Source organism: Sciurus carolinensis, chromosome 14 (assembly GCF_902686445.1).
Source record: "Sciurus carolinensis chromosome 14, mSciCar1.2, whole genome shotgun sequence".
NCBI lineage: Eukaryota > Metazoa > Chordata > Mammalia > Rodentia > Sciuridae > Sciurus > Sciurus carolinensis.
The window spans coordinates 27420670-27446792 of record NC_062226.1 but is presented as its reverse complement, the minus strand read 5'-3'; the positions used below and the strand labels follow the sequence as shown (position 1 = coordinate 27446792).

General features: G+C 36.1%; 1 protein-coding gene across 2 annotated transcripts in view; it reads left to right on the top strand.

The window, feature by feature from the left end:
• Slc44a1 (solute carrier family 44 member 1) overlaps nt 1–26123 on the top strand; it is a 134187-nt gene that overhangs the window by 75433 nt on the left and 32631 nt on the right. For both annotated transcript variants that reach the window (XM_047525647.1, XM_047525646.1), the window contains exons 4-6: nt 6555–6691; nt 18263–18356; nt 25127–25296. In XM_047525647.1, the coding sequence (XP_047381603.1) occupies nt 6555–6691; nt 18263–18356; nt 25127–25296 (401 nt within the window). The remainder of the gene's footprint in view (nt 1–6554; nt 6692–18262; nt 18357–25126; nt 25297–26123) is intronic.

The window sequence follows — 26123 nt, the reverse complement described above, 5'->3', positions numbered from 1 at the left end:
TGAACTATGAGAAGGGACTATGAAGGTCTTTCTTCTTAGCAGTTGTCTGTAAATCAAGGGCCAGAGAAGTGCTGGCGAAGGAGGCTGTGGTGCCAGTTAGCTGCAGTTGCTTCTTTGGGGATTGATGAGGTTCATTCTTAGCATTTGTAACTGTGGTACATCTTTCTCAGGATATTTCTGCCTTTTCTTCAGGATTGGGGAGGCAGGTGAAGATGTGGGACATCCCTGTCTTCAGCCTAAATAGGTCAGGCTTTCCAGTTACCACAGGTCTCCTTTCTTTCTGTTTTCTGGTCTGTTTTAGTTCATTTTCTACTGCTATAATGGAATGCCAGAGCCTGGGTCAATTATAAGCAATAGAATTTATTTGAGTCACAGTTCTGGAGACTGGAAAGTCCAAGATCAAGGTGCTACACTGATGAGGGTCTTCTTGCTGCATCATAAAATGATAGAACGCCATCTCATAGTGATTGAGAAAGAGAGAATGAATGTTCATTCAGAACATTCTCTCTTTCTCACTCACTCACAAGAGGACCAAACTTCCAGTTTTCCTCAGTAGCCCACTCCTATAATTAGTAATCACTCTCCAGATAATGTATTAGTCCATTCATGAGGGCAGTACCCCTTAAAGGTCTCACCACTTAATACCATCACAGCAACAACTAAATTTCACTGTGTGGGTTTGAGGGGACAAACCTTCAGACCATAGCTTCATGCAGGCTGGGGGTACTGTGAACATTGTACAACTCCCTCTGCCACCATCTGGAGTTATAGATTTGTTGGCTTCTAGTTTAGTTTTGTTTTGGTGCTGTGGATGGACCTAAGGCCTCCTGCATGTTAGGCCAGCACTCTACCACTGAGCTACACCCTCAACCCCTGCAGTTACTATTTTGAAGACAAATTGCCGCTCTCAACTCATTTCTTAGCTTTGTTCCTGAAAGTTGGGGGCCAAGAGGATTTAAGTTAATTATGTGTTGCAGTTAGTTGGACTAGCTTAGTTGGGTTTCATCGACTGTGGTGTGCTGGCCCTGCAAAGAACTCTCTCCTATTATAACACGGTTCTTCTTGGGCATTCGGGTCCCACCCCAGAGATGACTGGACTTGCCTTGCTGGCATCTCCCACCCCCAGGAAAATAAGAGGCCTCCTCTGTGCAGAATCTTCCGTGGGTGGAGTATAGCTCCTCGGGGCTCTCTGTAACCTCTAGTTAGTAATAGCAGAAGCCTCTGCTAGGCTGTGGTGCTTTTCCTTTCATGTGATTCATGACAGCAGCACACTCTGTAGAAAGGGGCTGTAAATTGTAAATTGATATGAGGTAATAATTGGAAAAATGATCAGACTCCATTTTTATTCCCCTTTGGGAAAGACACGCATCAGGAATCACTAAAGCAGAAGGCAATGGAGGGCTTTTCACCCAGCCCTCTAGCTTCCGTGCTGCAGTGCTTCTGTCCTGATTAGAGAGGAGAGCAGCCAAATTCGGCAGGAGGCGACCAGCAGACCCAGTATCTGCTTGCCACCTCTTGCTCCAAAAAGCCTTGCCGCAGAGAGTTGCCATGGCAGCAGGAGGCAGTTTAATGGCAAAGGCTCATCTCTGGAGCAGTGCTGCTGTGCCCCAGCCATTCCCACCCTGGCCTTCAACCCAAGGGGCTTGGTTTACCAGGGCATCACTGTGCCGGGGCCATTTGAGTGCATGTTGCCCCGAGGGGTGGAGCTGTAAGATCCTCCAGAGTCTGAGGGTGGTGACCTCTTGGCTTCCTGCTTCTCCTTGGCGCACAGCTCTTTGATGCCTCATCCTATAGTCGACCTTATCAGATTATTTGCAGTTCCTTAAATATGCTCTTTCATGCTTCTCTGCTTTTAGGCATGCAGTTTCCTTTGCCTGGAGTGCTCCCTTCCCCATCTGTCTGGAAAATTCCTGCTCAGTTTCAAAATGTAGCTAAGATACTGCCTCCTCCTTCTTAATGCTTCCTCTAACCCGTTACCATCCATGCAGAGCTACACGCTTTCCACTGCCATCTCAACCTTGGCATGCATCATGTGGTTTTGAAACGATTAGTTATATTTTTGTCTCTTCCTCTCTAGGCTGTAAGTTACTTGCATTCAAAAACTGTGTTCTATGAATTTTTTTATCAAAAGGCCTTACTGCAGGAGTAAACACTTAGTAATGTTTATCAAACGAATGGGAGGTTTTCCTTTCATGTCATCCTGTTTAGTTCTTATCACATGAGTATCATCATGTGATAAGATATCACATGATATCATCTTATTATTACATGATATCATCTTATATCACATGATACCATCTTATTATATTATGATATCACATGATATCATCTTATCACAAGAGCAGAGCCCTGCATCTTGTCCAGGTGGGACTGTGTGTTTGGAGATCCCAGAAGAGTAACCTGATTTAATCAGCCCCAGATCACTCTCCATTACATATATTCTCACTTTCTACTTTGAATTGGAAAGAGTAGTACTTGGGAATCAGTCTCCCCAGGGGTCAACTAATGTGGCCTTATGTTAGCTGCCTGACTTCTAAATCCCCACTTGTTGGATTAGGTTATTGTAAGGACGGAGCCTAAGACGCTTTGTGACGCAGTGAATTCTTGGTAGGTCTTCTGTACCTTCTTTGATCTTCAGTGAAGAAAGTAAATGCAAAATCCAGCTTTAAGCTAGCTTTGAGCCCTCTCTGGCATCATTCACTTTCACCTTCTTGCTGTGCACACAGGTGACTTTCAGAAGTCCCTTGTCCCTTTTCCTGAGCTTCTGAGTCCCTCCCTTGTCTCCTTTGCTTTGTTTCATCTCAGAGTACATCTGTGTTCTTGTTCATTGTGTGGACAGAATGTTTTACTTAGACATTTCTTCTTTTCCTGCCTTTAGGACATAATTTGTTCTTGTATTTCAAAATTATCAATTTAAAGTGAATTTATTTTCTATCTCCCCAAAACAATGCTAGTAGTCCACCTCCACTGTAATAAGTGTTTACATGCTTTACTTGCTGCCCTCTTTAATGTTTGCTTTACACTTTGGTCTGAGCATTTTTTCTCTACTTCTCTCTAACTTTTCAGTTCAAAGCTTGCTTAGGGTGTTTTGCAATTCCTTTGCATTCTCTGTATCACGTGATTGTGCTGTGTGTGTGTTGTATGTGCCAAAGTCTGCAGGTGCCTAGGCCGTTTAGTGTCTGGAGTATTTTCCTCTAATATTGCTTCCCATCTTGCTTTCATTCCCACTTTTGGTATTTTGTTTATTGCAGTTCCTCTAAAGGATGTGAAACTTCAACAAAGCTATTATTAAGTTTTTAATAAGGCTAGTAAAAGAACCATTAAGAATAGCAGTGAAAAACTTCCTTTTAACTTAGATTTATAAATTACCTGTGACACTGGTTTGCTGTCTTGAAGGGATGGGGCAGAGAGGCCAAAGTGTGTCATCAATGTCGTCTGAGAACCTTTTTTGCAAAATTCACATGCCCATCCCTGTCCCCACCATTTGCCTGGTGGGAATGAAACTAGACTGGGTTTTGAGAAATCTTTGTAGAATGTTTTGTGGCTTTTTAACCTATGATTCTTACCTTCTCAATTGAAAACCAGTGATTCATAGTTTTTAGTTACACTCAGCAGTCCTTCCTTATCTTCAGGGGATACATTCTAAGATATTAGGCAGATTCCCAAAACTACAGGCACTATTGAACCCTATATGAATATGATGTTCTTTCCTATGCATATGTATCTATCATACAATATAAATTAGGCATGTGTAGAGATTAAAATAATAACTAATAATAATAATAGAAGTTATAACAATATACTATAGTAAAAGTTATTTAAAACTTAACGAACTATTTGTAGAATTTTCCACTTACTGTGGACTATGAATATGGCTCAGTGGCTTAGAACCCCTTGGTTCATTTGCTAGTACCAAAAAAAAGTGCATTGTTAGTGTTACAGTGCTATATAGTCATTGTGGAATTCCCCTCATTCTCCTGTTCTTATTTCCTTGTGCTGGACCTGTTCTAGAGACCTACTTAGTTCTCATTAAGACTAATAACCTAACAGTTACCAGTCTTAGTAATACTCCAAATGAAAACTAAATATTAGTATTATAATCCTGTTTTATGTTCATATCAGAAAGTGTTGAATGTAGTGCCTTGCTATCAAATGTAAAATTTGTGAAAGGCAAGTAGTTTTCTTAATGATAGGAATCACAGCGCATATGTATATGTTGGGTACTTTATATATATTATCAATAACATTACAGCAAACTATGAAATAGTTGATGTGCAGTTTTACAGAAAAGGAAACTGAGGCTTAGAAGGATAAATATGTTTCCCAAAGTCAAAGAGCTATTAAAAGAGAAAACCAAAAGCTAGGCACAGTGGTTAGTGACTGTTATCCCAGCTCCTTGGGAAACTGAGGCAGGAAGATCACAAGTTAAAGGCTAGCAAGATCCCATCATAAGAGAGAGAACAGAAAGCAAGTTCAGGTTGATCTGACTAAAGCATGTTGTGAGGCTGCTCCTCGGTCACTAGTGAAAATGGAAGGGATGTGTTTTAGGGTTCAACATAAATACAAGTGGGGGCACTTTTGGTGGTGGAGGAGGCAGAACCTCTGAGGACAATCAGACAGTGTGTTCTCAGGAGGGTGTCACTGAGAGTCTCCGCCCAGCTGCAAAGCCCTGGCAGCCTCTGGCCTTTCCCTTTTCTTTAAGCCTGTTTTTCTATAGTCATGTGATATTTCCAGACACTTCTCAGGGCATTCCTCATCACTTAGAACTTTGCTCGTAGCTCCTCTCCCCCACCCTGGGTCCACCCCAACTTCCACCTCCCAAGACACCACAGGATTGTCAGGATAAAATCGTTGATACTTGTAAAGGGTTCAATGCAGCGTGTGGTACACAGTAAGTACACAGTCAATTTGGCTGCCATTACAGTTATTGTTAATGGTATTAATAGTGGTGCTGGTGGTAGCAATGGTCATCGATTCAAAGGTTTTAGAACCCTCCACAAGGACCTGTGTATTCCCTGTTCAGATTCTGGTTTTGTGTAGTTCATAGTACCAGTCCCAGGCCTGGACATGCTCGATGAGGTGCAAAGGACAGATGGAGGGAGAATTAGTAAGGCAATGTGTTTTTCTACCCTAAGGATGCCAGAAACAGTTCTCTCTATGCCTTACTGCCTTCCGTCATTAGCCATGGAAACTGTCCACGAATTCCACTTCTAAACCACATCCCTTTCTTGGCTTCTCTGCATTCTTTTTATCTATCTAGAACATCAGTGATTTTGGAGTCGCTAAAGAGGGTGACTTTTTATTGTTGTTTGGTTTGGTACTTTGTACTATAGCTTCTACCTGCCCTTCCTGTTCCAGTGAGGGTTCCTGGTCCCCTCACTGCACCGAAGTGTGCAAAGGCCTCTCTGGTTCCCTCGGCCCTTTTTTTCTACTTAATTTTTTTCCCCTGGTATTCTTTTATAGTGTCTATCTTTGCACATGCATTGACTTTACTCTTTTTGCTTTTCAGTTTTTTTTGCCTTATTCTTCACTTGATCATAGCCAAAAGGCTGAGAGGTGATAGCCTAATCCTTACATTTGGTTACATTGTCAGTTGCAGATTTGAGTCACATTGTGGTAAAGACATGACAGATGATGTGATTTTATAAGACTTTCCAAGGACTCAATAAAACTGAGCCCGGGGATGGAGGTTCTTAACTCAAGCGTTCCTCCTTTAGCTCCCTTCCTCCCTCCATAGCATCACCCTTTGCTTCTCTCCGCTAAGAGTATTGGGGCCTCACTTTCTCTTTGGGCAAGAGATAACATCTGCAGTCTTTGTCATTTCTTCTGCTTCATCACATTAAAATTATCTGTTGCCCTGTGATTTATATAAACTTCTCTTTTTAAAAATACAAATATCCAGGATCCAGAAGGAATAATTTAGGATCGAAGGATTATTTTTTTCTATCTGTAATGGATTTTTTAAATAAATAGTATTTATTGCCATTATCTCCATTCAAAAGTAATTTGCATTCTTTCTAGAAATAATTCTGAAAAGAAAATCAAAATCAGCTAGAGACGACTGAAATGTTGGTGTATTTTTCTTGTTTCCATTCAACTTTATATATCAATTCCGTATATGTTAATTCATATAAATATATTCATATAAATATATTAATTTTAATAATTAAAATTAAATTAATTTACAGCTTACATAAAAACTATAATGCATGTCATATGGCAGTATTGGGATATTCCAATAACTTTTGGTACAAGTTTGACAATGAGACCATTAAATAGATAATTTCTGATGATGAAACCTATATGTACACATGACAAAAATGTTACTATTAGAAAAATATAGTCTGAAAACTTTGTCCTTCAATTACCCCATTCCCACTGTTAACATTATAAGTAGTTATTTTCTAAAGATTACATAATTATGATTAGGTTTGTGAAATGTTTATGGTAGAAGGGTATGGAATAAATGTTCTTTGCTTTTAGGCTTCATCAAATACAATGAAATAGAATGTGTTTTGTGAAATAATATCTCAGTTTTTTTCTCCATGCTTTAGGTATGTATTCTTTTTGGATCCTTGCAATCTGGACTTGATAAACCGGAAGATTAAGTCTGTAGCACTGTGTGTAGCAGCATGTCCAAGACAAGAATTGAAAACCTTGAGTGATGTCCAGAAGTTTGCAGAGACGAATGGTGAGATTTTAGGCCATACACATCTATATTCTAGTTATCTATCTTTCTGTTAAATATTATGTGTTTATATACCTATGTGAATTTGTCCTAACATTAAATAAGTGATCAAAGAACCTTCAAAAGAAAAAGAGAATTGAAGTAATTTTGGATTTCCTTATTTAAAAATATTAGAGTCAACCTAGGGAGCTTATTAAAAGTCTAGATTCACTGGACTCTGTGTTGTATGCCTGTAGTCCCAGCTATTGGGAAGCTGAGGCCAGAGGCTCATGTGAGCTGAGTTCCAGGTTACTTGAGCAACAAAACAAGATTCCATCTCAAAAAAGAAAAAGAAAAAAACAAGAAAACAAAAACTGCTCATACCATAGATTATCTCACACCTTTACTCAAACAAAAATAAAACTAGATTCTTGGACCCTTCCTGTGGAAATTCTGAGTAGGTCTTTGGGTTCTGGAAATTTGTATTTTTTAATAAATGCTTCAGATGATTTTGATATAACCTGATGAGTATTTGGGAATTCCTAGACTACTCTGTAAAATTTGGGTGTTTTCCTTTCTTGACAAGTGTTGATTAAAAGTATTTTAGTTTGTGTGTATGTATATGTGTGTGTATTTTTTAACCTGTGATTAACAGTGTAATATATGCACATGTTAAGGGAAATTTGAAAAATTCAGGCAAAAGTATAAAATAAAAATCAAAATTCTTCCATCAGTTCTTTTTCAGTGTGTTAGTATACATATAACTTTGTGTTCTGCTTTTTTAAATTTAACACTATGTCATAGTCATAGTATTTGTAAGAATAGTTTTGAGGAACTTTGAGGTTAAATGTGTGGGAATTAGCTGAGAAAACCAGAAGAGTCAGTTTCATGTAATCCACTCTCTTCCCTTGAGATTCTTATCTCGGAATGTGTTAACCTCAACTCCAAACAGCTTGTTTCAGTTATCTTCGGAGAATTTTTGTTTAAAACACTTTGGAGGGCTATAGGCTGCTGGCCCTGCAAGCCCATGTTTTTGAGCTTCCTGGAGTTTCATGTTTTGTTTTGTGTTTAGTACTCCTCAGCCCTTCCCAAATCCAAGGCTGCTTCTGGTTCCTTGGAACAAGAACTGACTTGTATTCATCTGGTGGAACTTTCAGTTGGGTGGAGAAAAAGCCTGGGGCTATAACTATGCACAAGTCAGCCTGACTCCTGCATCTAATAGATGGGGTGGGATGGGATGCTGGTCTTCTCTGGGCTACCACTCCCTGCCCTGGGCATAAAATGGTAGGTAGAAGGGGCACTGCACGCTATTGATTCGAATCTGGATTCCAATTCTGATTCAGTCACTAATTGGCTCTGAAATGAGAGAGAGCTTCTTCTGAACCTAGACTTCCTCATCTGAAAAAAAAAAAAAAATGTAAATTAAAAATAGTACCTCCCTCATAGATTATGAAGGTTAAATGAGATGATGCATGAATAATACTCGACCTGTGATAGGCACTGAATCAAGAGGTGCCAACTACAGTTCAAGATCTCATTTTCAATTCCCACATTATAGCCCCACATGTTTGCCTTGCTAAACCTTTTACTAGATCTACCAGCTTTATCATTATCAGATTTCTTAGGGAAGTCTGAGTTTTTCCTGAAGGGTTTTTCCAACTCTTGGATAGTAGGAGTAGACATGTCTACCTGATAGTTGGTGTAGTTGATGGTTAAGAGTATGAGCTCTGGTGTCAGATTGTTTGGGTTCAACTGTTGCTCCTTCTTCTTAATAGTTGTGAGACTCTGGGCAAGTTGCTTTACCTCTCTGTACCTCAATTTCCCCATCTGTGATGCAGGGATAATGTATATACCTAATGTACCTCATTAGGATTTTCATGACAAGTCAATACGTGGAGAAAGAATACTTACAGCATTGTATGGAAAATAACAAGTTGCTAAAAAATGGTCTTGGCTGCTACTCTTGCTGTTATTCTGCTATTGTAATGTAATAGTCTTACTGCCTCCACTTTTTCTCTAGTTTTAACTCGTTTACATACTGCTCTCATGTGAATGTTCTTAGAGTTTTAATCAACACTAACCCATTGCTCAGAAATTATCAGTGGTGAAAAACAAAAGTCTCTATGTCTTATACTGGCAATCAAAGCTCTGATCTAATCATAAGCATGTCTTCTTTCAACATGTCCCCTCAAGCCCACTGGATGTGAGCCTTGGCATCTTGAAGCTGAGCTGTCATCGAGAGGGTCAAAGAGCTAGCTCCAGCTCAGTTATGTGGCCTGCTCAATGGTCCCTTTAGGAGAGATGACCCATGCCTTCCTGTTGGCACGTGTTGTCCACAGGCCAGTGTCCTCCCAAATGAAACTGATCCTCAGTGTGGTTTATTTAGGTCTAGTTTAAGAAAATGCTCCTCATGGGTTTTTCAGCTTTGCATTTCCCACAACTGTGTTGCATAAAGTAAATGTTCAAGAAGTTTTAATCAATAAACATTATTTCAGAAAACAGACTTCTTAAATCAGTGCCCAGCTACAAAAGCAGCCTTAGGTTTGGGAGTTGCTGTGTATAAAATAAGTCAGTAAGTTCAGTATAAAAAATGATGGCAGCATCAAGAAGCACATAGGAGAGGATGGTAACTTCAGAAAGGCAAGTAGAAAAGCTGTACAGTTCAAATGGAGAGGGAGCTTGTGGTGTGGGGCCTATATGTCTTATTTTAGGAAAAAAACCTAAGTTGGAATTTTTGAATTTCTCTGAAAAACCTCTGCTGTTTCTTTGGATTGATGACTTAAAACTGGACCTGGTAAAATTTAGTTCCAATATGATCTTTATCACTGAGAGATTTCTTTCTCTGCTTTTTGCATTAACTATGCCCTCCTCCCCCAATATTTATAACTTTTCCATCATTTGAAGTACAAGTTGATTCAAAAGGAACTGGTAATTTTTATTGGTATCTATTATCCACGTCTTACAGTTATATTTCTGTTAGAGAATACATAAAATATACAAAGTCTCAATTATTAATATCAGAGGAGTGTCTTTAAGGGATGATTCAGGTATAAGTGGGAAATTTTCAAATCTGTAAGAAAGAATAATTAGAAGTCCATGAAGAGCCTAAACATAAGAGCTATAGCTATAAAACTCTTAGAAGAAAACATAGGGGAAAACTTAATGGCATTGAATGTCATCATTTCTTGAATGGCACTAAATGATACCAGAAACACAGGAAGCAAGAGAAAACTAGAAAAGTTGCAGTATCAAAATTAAAAACTTCTACACATTAAAGGACAAAATGAACAGTGAAAAGTCAACCCACGGAATGGGAGAAAGCATTTGCAAATAATACATCTTTTAAGAGGTTAATATTCAGGCCATATGAAGATTTACCACTTGAAAAAAAAAAAAAAAAAGTGTTGATGAGGCTATAGCAAAATTGGAATCCTTGTTTATAGTTGGTGGTAATGAAAATGGTATAGCTATTATGGTAAACAGTATAGAAGTTCCTTAAAAAATTTTAAATAGAACTAATATGATCCAGTAGTCCCACTTCTGGGTATATTTACAGAAGAATAAAAAACAGAATCCTCAAGAAAATATGTGCACAAATATGTTCATTGCAGCATTATTCAAAAACAGCCAAGAGGTAGAAGCAGCCTAAATGTCCATGGACAGATAAATAAAATGTGGTACACCCATGCAGTTAAATATTTAGCCTTAAAAATGAAGAGAACCCAGCCATATACTGCAACATGGATGACACTTGACGACATTATACTAAGGGAAATAAGCCATTCACAAAAGGACAAATACTGTAGGATTCCACAGATATGAGGGCCCTAGCATAGACAAATTCATGGGGGCAGAAAGTAGGGTGGCAGTTGCCAGAAGCTATGGGGAGGGTAGAGTAGGAAGTCACTGTGTATTGGGTAAATTAGAGTTGCACAACAATGTGAGTGTATATAATGTACTAAACCATACCATTGCAAATGGTTAAGACACCAGATCTTATGTGTATTTACCATAATTTAAAAAAATGGATCCTGGGTGAGGTGGTAACTTGTTATATGCTAATTCTAAACCTGATTTTAAAATGCAGTGTAAAATAATAAGTTTCTTTCTTACCACAATGAAAATACAATATAAATCCTTTTCAAAGAATTTTAAGTTTCCATGACAACATTTCAAAGTACTTTTTAGCACTTACCAACATCCGTTCACATGAACTTTTATTATCTTTAGAAATTATTGAAAATTTTATAAGGGGAAGCTCTTGGGTCCTATAGCAATATTTAAAAGAAATGCATTTATTAGGCAAGTAAAATATTTCCTCAAATCTTTGTTTCTTTGACAAGAAAATGGACTTGCTTCTTGGATAGAGTTTTGGAAAGCCTTTGTCAAGTATGTCTGACTGAAATAGAGTTCCAAAGAAATACCTGGAAATTAAATTACTTTTCTGGAGAACTTGCCTTATACAAAGAGCTTTGAAAGCGGGCAGAAGAATTTAGATGAATATGAAGTTATACAGTTTAGGCTGTGAGTTGGGTGGTAGGTCACAAATGTCCATTTTGTCATTATGGTTCATGATTCATATAAGACATGAATAATATATACATGATGCTAGAAAAGAAAATAATTGTAAAATATTCTTTAAAAAATTAAAGTTGTCAGGTACCATAAGGACTCAGTATCAATTTTTTCAGTTCTTTCTCGTCTTCCTGCAGTCATTGATAAATTTTCAAGGGGTAGGATCATGCTGTATTCATCTCTGAATATCCAGGCCCTAATATAAGAGCTTACATAGTAGATATCCATAAATGTTTTCTGAAAGACTGGATTTCCCTATTCATCTCTATTGGCACTTAATAATTTCTCATTCTCTCAACACGTTTTATGCTCCATTCTGTATCCATGTGAGTTGCCCCCAGCAGGTAAATTGTTTAGCTTCAATCTAACCAGAATTGCTGTGAAATCAGTTCTTTTTATTCATCTCTAAATAATTCATCTTATTCACTCATTTATCTCTCTTACACATACTCTCCAAGTGATTATTCATACCTTTTCTTCCCTTAAGCCCTCTTGTTCATCCTCTTTTCCTAACCTTATGCCCTACCGAGAAAATTGAAACCATCTGCTAAGAGCTCCCGGTCTGCGCTCTTATTTTCAGCAGGGCATGAATGCCATCTCACTCTCACTTTCTTTCCCTCCAATTTCTAATGAACAGTTTTCTTTTCTCCTTTATTTAATCATTAATTTTGAAACCCCAAATGGTGCATATATTGTAGGGGGAAAAACGAATCCCCCTCCTTCTGAAGCTGACTTTGGCTTTGTATGCAGTTTTCGTCTCATCCCAACCATGCCATGACAGGTGATGATGGAAGGGGAGCCGTGCCTGTTCCAGCATCTTTCTCTCTCCCCTCTCTAGTTCTGGTGCAGGCCCACCATCTCTGGCCCATAGTCCCCATTATTCTGAATGGGCATCTGAGTCTTAGATAATTTAAGCCCTGGGTATTGTTTCAACGTATCATTTATTGGTGCCTACTATGTACCAGCACTGCACCAGAGGCTTTGCATGTTGTTTTATTCTTTTCCATTTGCTATCCAAATACTAACCAGCGATTTAGAAATAAATGCACATAACCTGTGAGTTAGAGGATGACTGCATGTTCTCAGTTGGTGCGGATGCTTCTTATGAGATTCTATTATCTTTTCCATTACTCTTGCCAGACTGTTTTATAATATATATTTTGTCTTCCCAGCACCATGGTTAACTGTAGCAGACATCTTATTTTCCTTTTGTTTGCATCCCATTTATAGCGTGTGAAAAAGCAGTACCACTTGAGAGTGCTTCTTTAATGTACTGTATTTTATAGAATTCTGAGAGGTTTATGAACTGCCATTTGAAGCACATTCACCTTTCTTTTGGATTTTTTGTTTGATTTAGAACCAGGAACTGAACCCAGGAGTGCCTAACTACTGAGCCACATCCCCAGCCTTTTAAAATATTTTATCTAGAGATAGGGTCTTGCTGAGTTGCTTAGTGCCTTGCTGAGTCACTGAGGTGGGCTTCGAATTCATGATCCTCCTGCCCCAGACTCCCAAGGGACTGGGATTATAAGCATGTGCCACTGTGCCCAGCCCGTGTTCACTTGTTGTATGGCTGTGCAGTTTGGTGCTTTCTTAATGATCACTGCTTTTGCCATTTAAAACTTTGACAAACTATATGATCCATTCAGATAAAAATTGCCGTTTGTGAATACTAATAAGACTTTTGGTTATCATTATCCACTTATTAGGCTTAGAGTCAATATTGGTAGAAAATCAGTATATTGCCTTTTTTCTTACCAGTCAGTAATAGTATAACTTAAACCACAGAGTTAGTAGGAATTTTTTTTGGCACAGTCAGTCAAAAGCTTGGACTTGATAACATTTATAAATGAACAGTATGATCAGTTGGGGTTGGGGTTGTGGTTCAGTGGTAGAGCACTTGCCTAGCATGTACGAGGCACTGGTTTTGATTCTCAGCACCACATATAAATAAATAAATAAAATAAAAGGTCTCTCAACATCTAAAAAATATATTTAAAAACAATATTATCAGTTGTAGTAATTAATTTAATTGCCTCCAGGTCAAAGAAAGTGGGGTTAGAGGGAGATGCTTACACATTGATATAGAATTTAAACTGATTCCTTCATCTAACAATTAGTACCCATTAAGGATGTGCCAAAGATACAAAGTACAGTCCTACATTCAAGGAGCTTGAAGTATAGTAAAGTCAGACTTTTTCTCCTTGTTCTCCATAATACCTGGTAGAAGTCTTGCACATACATGTTCAAAATTAATTCACTTGGCAAATATTTATGGTGTGCCTAGGATGTGCCACTAGTGGTTAACAGGTGATGTCATACCTCAGCTGGCTAATAGATGGAGCTTCTTGGAAATTACAAATATGTCTAGATTTTTCGGGTTACTAGGAATTGAAATTAGGAAAAGTGCCTCCTGTTCTTCCGGCATGTAAATATATATACTTTTCCAATTAGAGAATGAGAGATTAAATTCATTGGACATCACAAAGCAGTAGAATTTGTTTTTCATAATGAAAACTGATCTGCATTGAGATTTTTTTTTGCTACTCACTGCAAATTTCCCCATCATATTTCAAGGACTATATTTTTTTGCTTAATTTTAATGTATTATACACATGTGATAGCAAATTAAACATAATTTTACAGCCCCAAAAATATCCCCCAATACATCAACTCTTGATTATATGTCTTTATTTCAAGTAATTTGATGTTTTAAACCATTGGTTAATAACTAAGAGTGCTTTTGCCTGCCCAAAGACATTTAGCAATGTTTAGAGAGATATTTGGTTGTCATAAGTGGGCAAGGGTAATCTAGTGAATAGAGACCTGTCAGACTCTAGTGACACATATGTACTATACATACATATTTGCCAAGTGAATTAATGCCCCCTATAGGGGGGCACAGGAAAGCCCCCCTATAACCAAGCATTGCCTAGCACAGAATGTCATAATAACAAAGTTGTAAAACCCTTTTAAATAGTATATTTTTTATGAACAGTAGAAAGCATATGAAAATTATATGTTACATGCAACACCAAAATATAGGAGACTTTTAACAGTTATTTAATTTTTCCCCTCTAATCAGGATGTCTGTTTTATTAAATAGAAGGCTTTGGGTGTTACTTAGATACCAGTAGATGGAGTCCCAGATATTTCAAAACCACAACAAGGTCCCAGTTCTCCAAGAACATACTCTAAAAATGGAGATGATAAGTAAACAAAAGCAAAGTGCAAAATAATACGCTATGTTTTATAAGAGAGCGAAGTGGCAAATAGCTTTGTTGGGTGGGTCAGAGAAAGCTTGGCAGAGAAAGTGAAGTTTGAGTACTCTGTAGAATTTCTGCTTAAACTTTAGCACTCGGATACTGGGCTAAGAAGGACAAAACGAGCAGAAAGAATAGCATGTTATGAAGTCTGGAAGCCTGATAAACAGAATTGATTCTAAATAGTTCATTGTGTTGAGGTGAAGCTGGAGTTTTAGGTAGAATCCTGCTTTAGGAGACCTTGAATCTAAGGAGTGTACACTTTATCCTGAGGGTAGGGCTATAACAGAAGGGATCTGCATTCTGAAGGTTGTGTGCAGAGGGAGACAAGAAACCCTCTGGGGAGTGAATTTAAACTGACCTTCTCAGCTCAAGAAGATTTGAGATTACATAGGAAGGTGTGATTGACAGGACTTGGTATCTTGAGCACCTTGAATGGTATGAGAAGATGATAGGTAAAAAAGAGAACATGTGACTTGTATGAAATCACCTTGGGGATTTCATGGAAAGTGAAACCATTAACCAGGATAGAAAATATAGAGGAGGAGAATAAGTGATGAAAGTAATTTTTCTTCAAACATATTGTTTTTGAAGTATTTGTGGAACATGTTTTTATTATTTGTTTTCCCAAGAAATTACTTAATATTTGTTTGATTTTGATTATTAAGAATGACACAAAAGAAGCATAGTGACTTAAGAGTAAAGAATTCTATTTCTAAATATGCCAATGATTGCTTGTAAGACCATGAAAGTACTACTTTTTTTTTTTTCCTTCTGAATCTATAAGTTTTGGAGTGTAGTGATAGAAATGTACCTCTTAGGAGAGTTGATCTACTTGATATTGAGCTAGAGAATAAATAATTAAATATTATAAGCCATTTGAAAAATTGTAGTATTTAAACATTCTGAAGATCCTAGCAACCATTTGCCATGATAAGTGTTTGTATACCCAAATTGGGTTCCTAAGATCTCTCATTTTGATAGCCTTTGAATAACATTGGCTAAATTACCTGGATTGCCTGCAGTGTGCTTTAGATAAGCCCTTGTTTTTTAGTTTTTCACTTGTCATTACTCAAGTATGGTTTTTACCTAACTTTTGCATCTGAAGGAAAACTTTATCTCTTATTTTTTATGTCTAAACCTCTTGTGCAAAGTGTTGTTTATATTTCCACTGTAAAAAAGTAAATACCACCTTTAAAATGTTCACTGAAAATGCATTAGCTGATAAACATGAGAAGAAAAACAGTTGTAAAATATTTGTCTTTACCGTTTTAATGTTCTTCCTCCTCTGTTCATCAGCTGTTTGATCAGGAAACAGCAAAATGATTCTTATGGTTGTTACACTAACACATTGTAAAGATCTTTTTCCTTAAACGTATTTAGTACAGGATCTGCTTAGTACTGGCCTGTGTCCCAGAAGGCCATCAGAGATAAGGCTATTATTCTTTTATTGAGTATTATCCTGGGAAAGTATTTATAAAATTGAACTCTGTGGCACCTGCTGACCTCTTTTCTAAATGAAAAAGGGTGAGGATGGAAATGGTGTTCACTGAATTCAGATGAAGCAGTGGGTTTAGCAGCACTGACAACAAAGTGCTTTAGTTAGTGCCTTTTATATTGTGCAAATTGATTCCATCTTGGACTCTGAAAGAAATAAGTTGACAATTCAGGTTGAGAAGTTGACGGTCACATTGAGTGCTCTGCAGTTATTGGCATGGTTACTATTTTTTCATAAGCAATTCTAATATAGGATTCACAGCTATTTTAGGATTAATCTAAAGTGTTTGCTTGCCATTGCTGTCACGTTTTTCTAAAATCGCTGTAAATAAAATCTAGTTTATCTTCAAACCTGAGAAAATACTTCAGAAGAGTTAAATATTTAAAAACAACTTTCATCCTTAACATTTTTCTTTTCCTTTCTTGTCCTTCCTCTTCTCTTCTTTTTCCTTCCTTTCTTCCTTCTTTCTTTCCTCCCTCTCATGGTTCTGGAGATAGAACCTAGAGCCTCAAGTATGTCAGGCATGTGCTCTGCCATCAAGCCATGTTCCCAGCTCACGTGCTTAACTTCTTTAAAAAGTTGTCATTAAAATGAAAAAGAACAGTTAAAAAAAAAATTAAACCTAGTATCCTATAGTCTTATCAAAAGCTAAAAATGTATGAAAAACAGTGCTGCATAACTTTCAAGTATCTATTTCTCTATAAATACTTTTGAGGCTTGGTGTGGTGGTACACACCTATAATCCCAATGACTCAGGGAGTCTGAGGTAGGAGGGTTGCAAGTTTCAGGCCAACCTCAGCAACTTACTGAGACCCTGTTCAAGTATGTATGTATGTATGTATGTATGTATGTATAAATAAATAAATAAATATGTGTATGTATGTACATATACATATATATATTGCATTGTCAAATTACTTGAATTATATTTGTATAAAATACATGCTACATATATTTATATAAATGTATTATTATGGCCCACATAGTTAAACACTTAGGTTTTTGCTCTTTTGAGGCAGCATTGCTGAGTTAAATGGTGATTTGTGACTTTTCAAAAATTATTTTCAATGGTCAGACAAGAAATAACTGAAATAAACTCACTCCCAACTTTGTTGTCCCAACATACCAGGCTGTGTTCATTTTCTGTCTTCCCTTACATTTCCTTCCTATGCTCACATGCCTTTTCCATTAATTAATTCAGTGATGAAGTCTGCCACTTCTGCCTCACATTGTATTTTAAGTGTCTTCCATGGTGGTACAGTGTAAAGTCCATTATTGCTATAATGCAAGTACAAAGCTATTCTGTTTGTATTTAATAATAAGATATTAGTTCAAATTAGAAATCTGGTAGGAAATTTAGTTAACCAGATATAAGCCTGTTATGTGATAGAATGCAGTAGGCCATTGGCATCTTTAAGGCTGGAATGTAAATCTCCTCATTTACCAAAACCTATTGTTCAATGAGCCTTCCAGGATCCTAGTCATTTTATTATAGAACAGGTCAGTAAAATAATGCATACTAGATCTGCTGGAGTCTATCCTTCTAAATCTTTAGTACTGCTTAGATATGTATTAGCCATATAATCAGAAAAATAAATGGTTCTTTGTTAAACTAATCTACAGTTGGGTTTAAGGTATCTTAAACTCTGAAAACTGGGAATCACATATAAATTTATCAGTTTTATCAGTTGTTCAGTTTATTTACATTAGGAGTGTTTCCTGCTTTTTAAGTAAGAAAAAGAAATGTATTATCTGAATACATGTGCTTTATGCAGTTATTTTAAATATTTAGTAGTGGAAAGCATAGGAAGAGAGAATGTGTGCAGTTGAGCATCATCAAAGAGATGTGTTTAATCCCAGTTCTACCACTTACTGTTCCGTGTTCTTGGGCAGGTTATTTACCTTATCTCTTAGCCTGTATTTCCTTCTCTAACGTAGGCTTAATAATGCCTACCTTAAAGAGTTATGGTAATGATGTATACGTATATGTCGGCTTGCATGGAACCTGACGTAGGGGCAGATAACTCAAAAAAAGTTGTTTGTTATTATCGTTAATATTAATTAAAATTTGTACAAAAATTACATTATCATTAATTACAGAGTTTTAAATGATTGAGGACTAATGATATAGACCAAATCAGATGCTTATGAATTCTATAATGTTGAAAAGTTGTATTAACATCTAAAATTAAAGTGAATCGGAAGAGAATTTGTTCAGATTCTGTTCTGCCCGTTAACATGTAACTTTTCTTTCAACAGGCTCAGCACTATGTAGCTACAACCTAAAGCCTTCTGAATATACTACATCTCCAAAATCTTCAGTTCTTTGCCCCAAACTTCCAGTTCCAGCGAGGTAAATTTTATTGCAAAGTTGTTAACCTGTGACTTGTTTTGTAGGTAAATTTCACGTTGTATGTGTTATTCTGAAAAAGGAGTCACTTTGTGATACCTGTTGCCCACGTCCAGTATTTTTACAACAAAATTTTTTAAAAGTAGCAAAAGACATAACAGCATGTATTTTCATCTTTAGAAAAATGCACACCCAAACAACTTTTCTTGTTCTGTTATTTTAAATTTCTTTAGAACCTTACTTTTTTTTTTCCCATGCCATAATTTTCAAGTACACAAAACTGCTGAATCATTATCAGATCTGCAACAGACTTAGAAAGCAAGTCTCACAGTCTCCAAAGATCCTTTGAGGTTAATCCTAGTATTACTTTCTGGGATTGCTTTTTAATTTACACTGTAAATTTAAAAAGCATGCCAGTAACTATTCTCCATATGTTGTTTGAAGTTATATCCTTTAGGTACGTTCTCTGTATTTGGCTGTTTGCCATGTATTATCCAAGATCTTATTCAACAAACATTTATTATTAAGTACCTGCTGCATGTGATGGATATAACAGTGATCTCATAGTAATTAAACTGAAAGTGAATTTTTAAATTAAAAGTAGATTTTTAAAAATAAATTCTGAAGCCTCATAGAATATATTTGTGGAATTATGTAGGTACGTAGGTATATATGTGTGTGTATGTGTGTATTCACATACATGCACACTTGGGAATATGTCTGGTGTTGAGAGCCATAGTGTGAACTGCTAACAGAATGGCATGAGAGAACTTCCCCAGGAAAAATGACTCTAAGCCACTTTCAGTAAATCTCAATATATTATAGGGAGCAATTGGGTAAAAAATTTTGAAATTTGAAACACGAAAGCAGATCGTGTCTACTTTTTAAAAGAACATTTATGGCTATATCTTGTGCTTTATTAACTTGAGTTTGAAATTTTCTGTTAGATAGTAGAAAATGGGTATATCAGTTAAATTGATTTCTAGCTCTTTGAGTCTTGTGAAGTTGCTATTGAAAATCAAAATTTATAGCCTATAGATAGAAAAGTAAAGGGACTATTTTAAAAGATACTCAGTAAAAGGGACCTAAAAATTATGGTCCTAAAGTGACAGGTAAGAAAGCTGTGCTCATGAAAATTAAGGATGTGAGGGAGGGGGCAACAGTGAAGCAAAGGAGGTCCTTTAAATAGAGTTATCAGAGAAAAATTATTGTTATATAAATAAGAAAAACCCTATACATTTATCTATCTAACTGCCAAAGTTTGTTTTATGTCTACACTTTGAGTATAGAGTCTTTCTTTCAAGGCCAAAACATACTATGGTAGGATAATCAGAAAGCCTGGGTATGGAAAGAAGGTTGCTCTGCTCCTGTAGTAATTGTGGGTGGGCCAGGACAGGTGACTAGGCTTATACTTCGAATCCTCCCCCACTTGGACCTCTGACTCCCCTGTATTGAGCACTGCCTGTTCCTAGCTATCTTGGGTGTCCCAGTCCTGGCTACACACACACTTCACAGCATCCTCTGAACATTTACTAGAAGGCAAAGCATGGTATCAGGGGCGTTAAGTTTTATAGCTGGACGGACCTGGCTTCTAACAGGGTCATCATGTACCTCACTAATGGAAGACAAAATGCTGAACCTGTACTATCTACAAACTCATTCTACACTGTGTTCAAAGATCCTTATGTTTCACTTAGTATAATACCTCCCAGTCTTATGTATTTTACCACTTTTGTCTAAACTAAGCTTGTTGTAAAGTAAAAGAGAAGAAACAGTTAACAGAAGGAAGACAAATAGAAGCTTTTAAATATCAGAGTTATTTAGCATTTGGCAAACAAAGTGAAAGGATATGAGAACAAGATATATTTGTTTTAATAAAAAAGAAATTAGACACACTACCCCATTCTACACAGAGCATTAGGCACCAAGTCTCCAAAAATGAGTAAAACCTGGACTCTGTCCTTCAACTCACAGTCTAGTAATGACTGCATTTTTGTTAACATTGTCTAACACCAGGCAAAACTGATGTAAGCAAGTAGCCCTCAACATCTTTCACATCTCACACAGGAGCATGAACTTGAGTCCATATCAGCCTGGAGGTTAATATCACATCACCATTTTCTATTTGTCAGCTCAAATGAGACTCAGCCTCTCTGAAAACCAAGGCTTCTCTTGTGTGAAATGGGAATATTCATACTTATTTTATAGAATTAAGACTCAATAAGATAATACAGAGCTGGGGAATGTGACTCAGTGGTAAAAGTGCTTGCCTAGCATGTGTGAGGCCCTAAGTTCAATCGCTAGCACTGCAAAAAAAATAAAAAAGATAATATCTATTAAATATCCATTATTGTGTTTGGTGCCTAGCTTAGGAAGTATCATTTCTCTAAACTTCTAGAGCCCTTCTCTTTGCCTCAACCTTCCTGGATACCCAGAGACCTGCAGCAGTAGGCAATAGTTGGTTTGGAAAACACAATTGTAAACTAATTTGCAATGACACTCTAATGATGCATAATAACCAAAAGGTTATTTTGGTTTAAGAGCAAATACCTAGACAGCCCAATATTTTATCCAGATTCATAAAATTCTTTATTGGTAAAATGCCACGCATGGCAACAATATGAGAGTAGCTATCCTGTTTGTTTACAATGCTAACTGTTGCTTATAACCAGAGAAAAACAGCAGTATTAGATGACATAAATTCAGTTTATTCATCATTAGAGTACCTCTGGATGCCATAAAATTTACAAGGTACCAGGGAATTAATAATATGATATGGAGGTGAGAAATTGACATTCAAGAAAACAATGTTGTTTATTCATATTGTTGAAAATTCAAGAGTAAATTAACATTTACAAATTATCTGCTGTGTGCCAGCCAATATACTTTCACACGTATAATTTAATTTAACCCTCACAAAAACCTTTACAGATACTGCCCCTAATTTATAGATAAGTAGATGGAAGATGAGGCCAAGGCCACATTTTTGTTGTTGTTGTTGCTGTGAATCAGAATTTGAGTGCAGCATCTTGTAGAGTCTATACCATGGTTAAGTGTTTTTTAGGGAGTACAAGAATAAAGGAAGGGTGAAAAACAAATAAAATAGAAATGTATGAAAACCACTGTTTATTGCCATTAAAATATTATCTTCCTGACTTATTTATTTCCTGCCTTTTGTATTCTATAGGGATCTTAATGGAATCCTTTATGGGTATTATTTCTTAAATAAAACTTTAGCTAGAAATTGTGGGTAGTTTTATATTTTTATCCTGAGATTATAAAATAATTGTATGAGGGACAACTCCTACCTTCTTTTGTGGAGCATATGGACAAGAGATAGTAGACACTCTTTGTCCTTATACTTTAGGGGACTTATTATCTGTGATAATCTGGACTTAAAGGCAAATGTATGGTATATTTGCCAATGTAAGATACAATTTGCCCATGAGTGGTTAATTTTTAAAAATCTTTTAAAGACTCATTATGAATTCATTTTGTTCTTGTCGACTAATGTTTCAATAATGTGAAACAACATCAGTTCCTAATGGGACTACATTGACTTCTTAAACATTCAATAGTCTATGCTTTTAAAGGTAGGAAGACTTACTGTAAATAGAATACTTTATGCTCTTCTTCTTAATTAAGAAGCACAGAATGTGTCATTTAGGTTAGACACTAAAGTAGAAATGATCTCATACACTAGGTTCTCAGCAGTATTATTTCCTCAGAGGTATACAATATGAGCTAATTCATCTTAAATTCATTAAATCAAATGGGATTTAAATGGTAAAATGTAGGAGAAACCATTTCAATGCCATGATTATTCACATTTTTTTAAATAAGAAAATAATTCCAGGGGCTGAGGGTGTAGTTCAGTGGTAGAGCACATGCTTAGCACATGTAAGGCTCTGCGTTCAATTGCCAGCAGGAAAAGAAGAAGAAGAAGAAAAAAATAAATAAATTCAAGTATTAAAATCCCATGTCTGGTAAAGTTGTTTTTGTTTGGGGAAGAGGTGAGAAAAAAGAATGACAAACAAGGGAATCTACTTCTTTTTAGCTAAGCTTTTAATTTTATTTTTGAACAATGTGTTCATATATTATATTTTCTTTTATTTGCCTTCAGTTTCTGTTATTCATTAGGACTAAGAGCAGTTTTGACTATAAACTAAACAAAGCAGTTAATCAGCTTGTGCTAATTTTTTCCCTTTAAACTTCAAACCATCATTTTTTTTTTAACTGATATAGATTAAATTGTAGGGTCAAAGACTGTTGTTATTTTACCCCAGTTCTTCGAAGGATATTTATAAAAACACTCCTTCCAAAAGGTTAAGAGTTTATATATATTTTTAAAATGACTCAAAAGGGTAAGTTCAGGGCAGATATTACTCATCATTTCCTCCTAAATGAAAAGAATTAGAATTTTGAGAAAATAATCCTTCCTTTTCAAATCAACAACCCTCCTCCTGAGTTTGCAAAGCAGAATATACTGGCTCTGCTGCTCCTATGTACTTTAGAGTCATTGATTTGTAGATGGGTTCTTGGATGGTGGTGGTGGTGATCTGAAGAGATTTATAGAGTCCTTACTCCTACCCTTTCAGGAGGCAGATGGACAAACTGATGAAGAAATGGAGTAACACGCAGCTCTGCAGTGTGAGGAGAATGTGGGCTTTTATAGTTATCTGACAGGAAAAAGGAAATGAGTAGGACCAAGAAAATTAGTGAGCACTATCAACAAGAAATAGACAGCAGAATCCTTAAGATGGACACATTTTATATTCAAGGATGGAGGCAAGTGAGTAAAGCAGAGGCTTCATCAGAGATGATAGGGTAACACAGATGAAGATGTAGATAATTCTGGAGCTGAGAGGATTTTAGTTTTGAAGAGAGAGAGACAGGCTTTAATTAAAAGCAGGGTTAGAAAAGTTCTTAAAGATGTTAACTTTGCAGAGATAAGACAACATCAGAAAAGAAAGTTGTGTTACAACAAAGTTGTCAGTAAAGACTTCTACCCCAAATCATCCTCCACCAACTTAGAAATTTATGATCCTTTTTGATTCTTCTAAGTTAATATCTTTTTACATTATTAGTGAAACAACTTTTGGTCAAAAAACAATGACTTACCTGCCTGTAATTCAAACATTATACAGAATGGTCTGGCTTCCTACAGTTCCTAATAAAATGTCAAATCTTTGGCATGAACTTTCCCTAACACCATTTTGGAGGTATCCACAAATCCACAGCCAAGGACATGAGATAATATTTTAAGTGATTAATTCATATTGTACATCATCATTTTGGGGATACATTTTACTGAAGCATAACTAAAATAAGGCTAAATCTTTCAGTGATTTTGTTTCATGAGTATAACAGCATAGAAGAGATTATTTATTCTTACTTATTCTTGGTACTCATTTACTGACATTTAAGGAAAATTGATAGGTAGTTATTCTCATTCTTATTTAAAAATAAATAATTGTATTTTGCTTCAGGTCAGACAAAGTTGTTTTGCTGAGATTGGAAAGCTTGGAATTTGATAACCAATCATATAATCATATCCACTAAAGATCAAGATACAGTGCCAGCCAAGAATGAGAACACAGTTACATCATTCTAATCAAAAATCTGATGTCAGACCTGCTAGTGCTAGTTCTGTGAACAATTCAAAAACTGGTTTCATTTTAATTAATGATGGCTAAATTTTAAGTTAATGCACCCATAAGTGCATATCACACATACGGGCTAAGACTCTTGACAGGGCACAATGAAAGCATATCCATACGCCTTTGTTTAAAATTCTCTCACTGATTAGATGTATATTGTCCTCTCAGAAGTTGAAGCAGAACCATGTTATTACAAACCAAATTTATGTCACAGCTCATGCACAGTTGTTTATAAGTCAAAGCTGTTGTTCATGTAAGCTTGGATTAAATGTTAACTGATTAAATAATTGGTTATTTCCCCATTTTTTGAACACATATAATCTTGAATTATTAGTAACATATAAAAATAAAATAGTACAGAATTCCAAAAATGTCAGATATTTTTCACTTTTTTAATATTCTTTTTCTGATCCCACTTTATTTAATTTATAATCTTATATGGAGTGATGTCACTGTCACCTTAGACATAATTTCCCCTTTGTATTATTACATTATAAGCATTTCCATATATTAGCTCTCACGGTTATTTTTTTAAGTAACTGCATACTATGCTGTACGTTGATGTCTTGGCATGACTTTGTTTATATAAGAGTTACTGAGTTTGTGCCCTGAACATTTTATTAATCTGAAGTTTTATATTACTGTTTTGTTAGAGAAAACAGTCTATTAATGGTGGCACATTTCAAGTACAAGCATGTGTGTTTTTTACTTTTAAATTGCTTATGGCCAAAATTCATTTTCAGTTCAATGAAATATATGTCTGTAAGCTTTGTCATCTGCCTCTTGACTGGTAGATGAGGAGTTCAAGTGGTTTTGCTTCTGGTAGTTCTGTGTGTGTATGTGTATGTGTGCGTTTCTTTTCAGAAGGGGAGGGTAATGTCTTCTGTTGGAACATGCACTCCACCCTCTCTGATAAGGCTTGTGGTAAGACTGCTTCACTCCCCATAACAGTCATCTTCATAGCATTAAGCACATAGCTCTTAGCTCCCATAAGGATGTGTGGAGGGTGGAGTGTATTGCAGCCATATTCACCTTTCATTTGTGTGTTTGATGTGGCATTTATATTAAGTAGGAGTAATTTTTTTTCTGATTTTTTTTTTCTTGTGTCACCAGTGCACCTATTCCATTCTTCCATCGCTGTGCTCCTGTGAACATTTCCTGCTATGCCAAGTTTGCAGAGGCCCTGATCACCTTTGTCAGTGACAATAGTGTCTTACACAGGCTGATTAGTGGAGTAATGACCAGCAAAGAAATTATATTGGGACTTTGCTTGTTATCACTAGGTAATTGTTTTTCTCATTATTAGCTATTGCATAGTACCGCAGTAGAAAACTGTTCTTTTAGCCAAAATATGAATACAACTGGGGATACTTGTAAAATGTTTAACTTCCCATAGCCAAAATAATTGTTTCAGATTATATATAGTTATAAACATGTACATAAACGTATGTATACATATATATATCTGAAACTTATTTCCCTTCTTTTTTCTTTCCTTAGGGAAAACGTATTTTCCCAAACTTCAGTGACTAAGTCTATGACTAACTTTAAATCTGATAGCAGGCGGCTTCTTTTAATGAATCAACAACCCTATGTTTTTGGTTATGATTCTAAAAGGTATATTTATTTATAAAAGAGGCCACCTCTTCTCTTACCTATTTCCATCTAAGAATATAGATTTCTTATAGATTACTTTTGAAATTTGTGATTTTTCTTTTCATTGCTACAACTCATAGTATCACTATACTGCTGGAAAAATTAGGAAATCTCCACTTGTTAGCCACTGAGTTTCTAGTCAATAGATAGATAATATAATTAAATAAGTATTTCATTTTCAAGATGAAAACTCACTTTATTGCTCTAGAACAATATAAGGGCATATTGGAGTTTATAGACCTTCATAGTTGAGAGAAGTAAACTGGTAGGAACCAACTGTTTCATTATGTAAGTAAAATTAGTATTGATGCCTGTTAATAGCAATGGTCACTGAAAAGATACAAGCTGTATTTCCATCTTCCCTGTCATTAGAGAGTTTTTCTTTTTGCTTAGGTAGTACTTGACTCAATTGAAATTATGCTGCCCATATGAAAATCTAATTCTGTGATATATG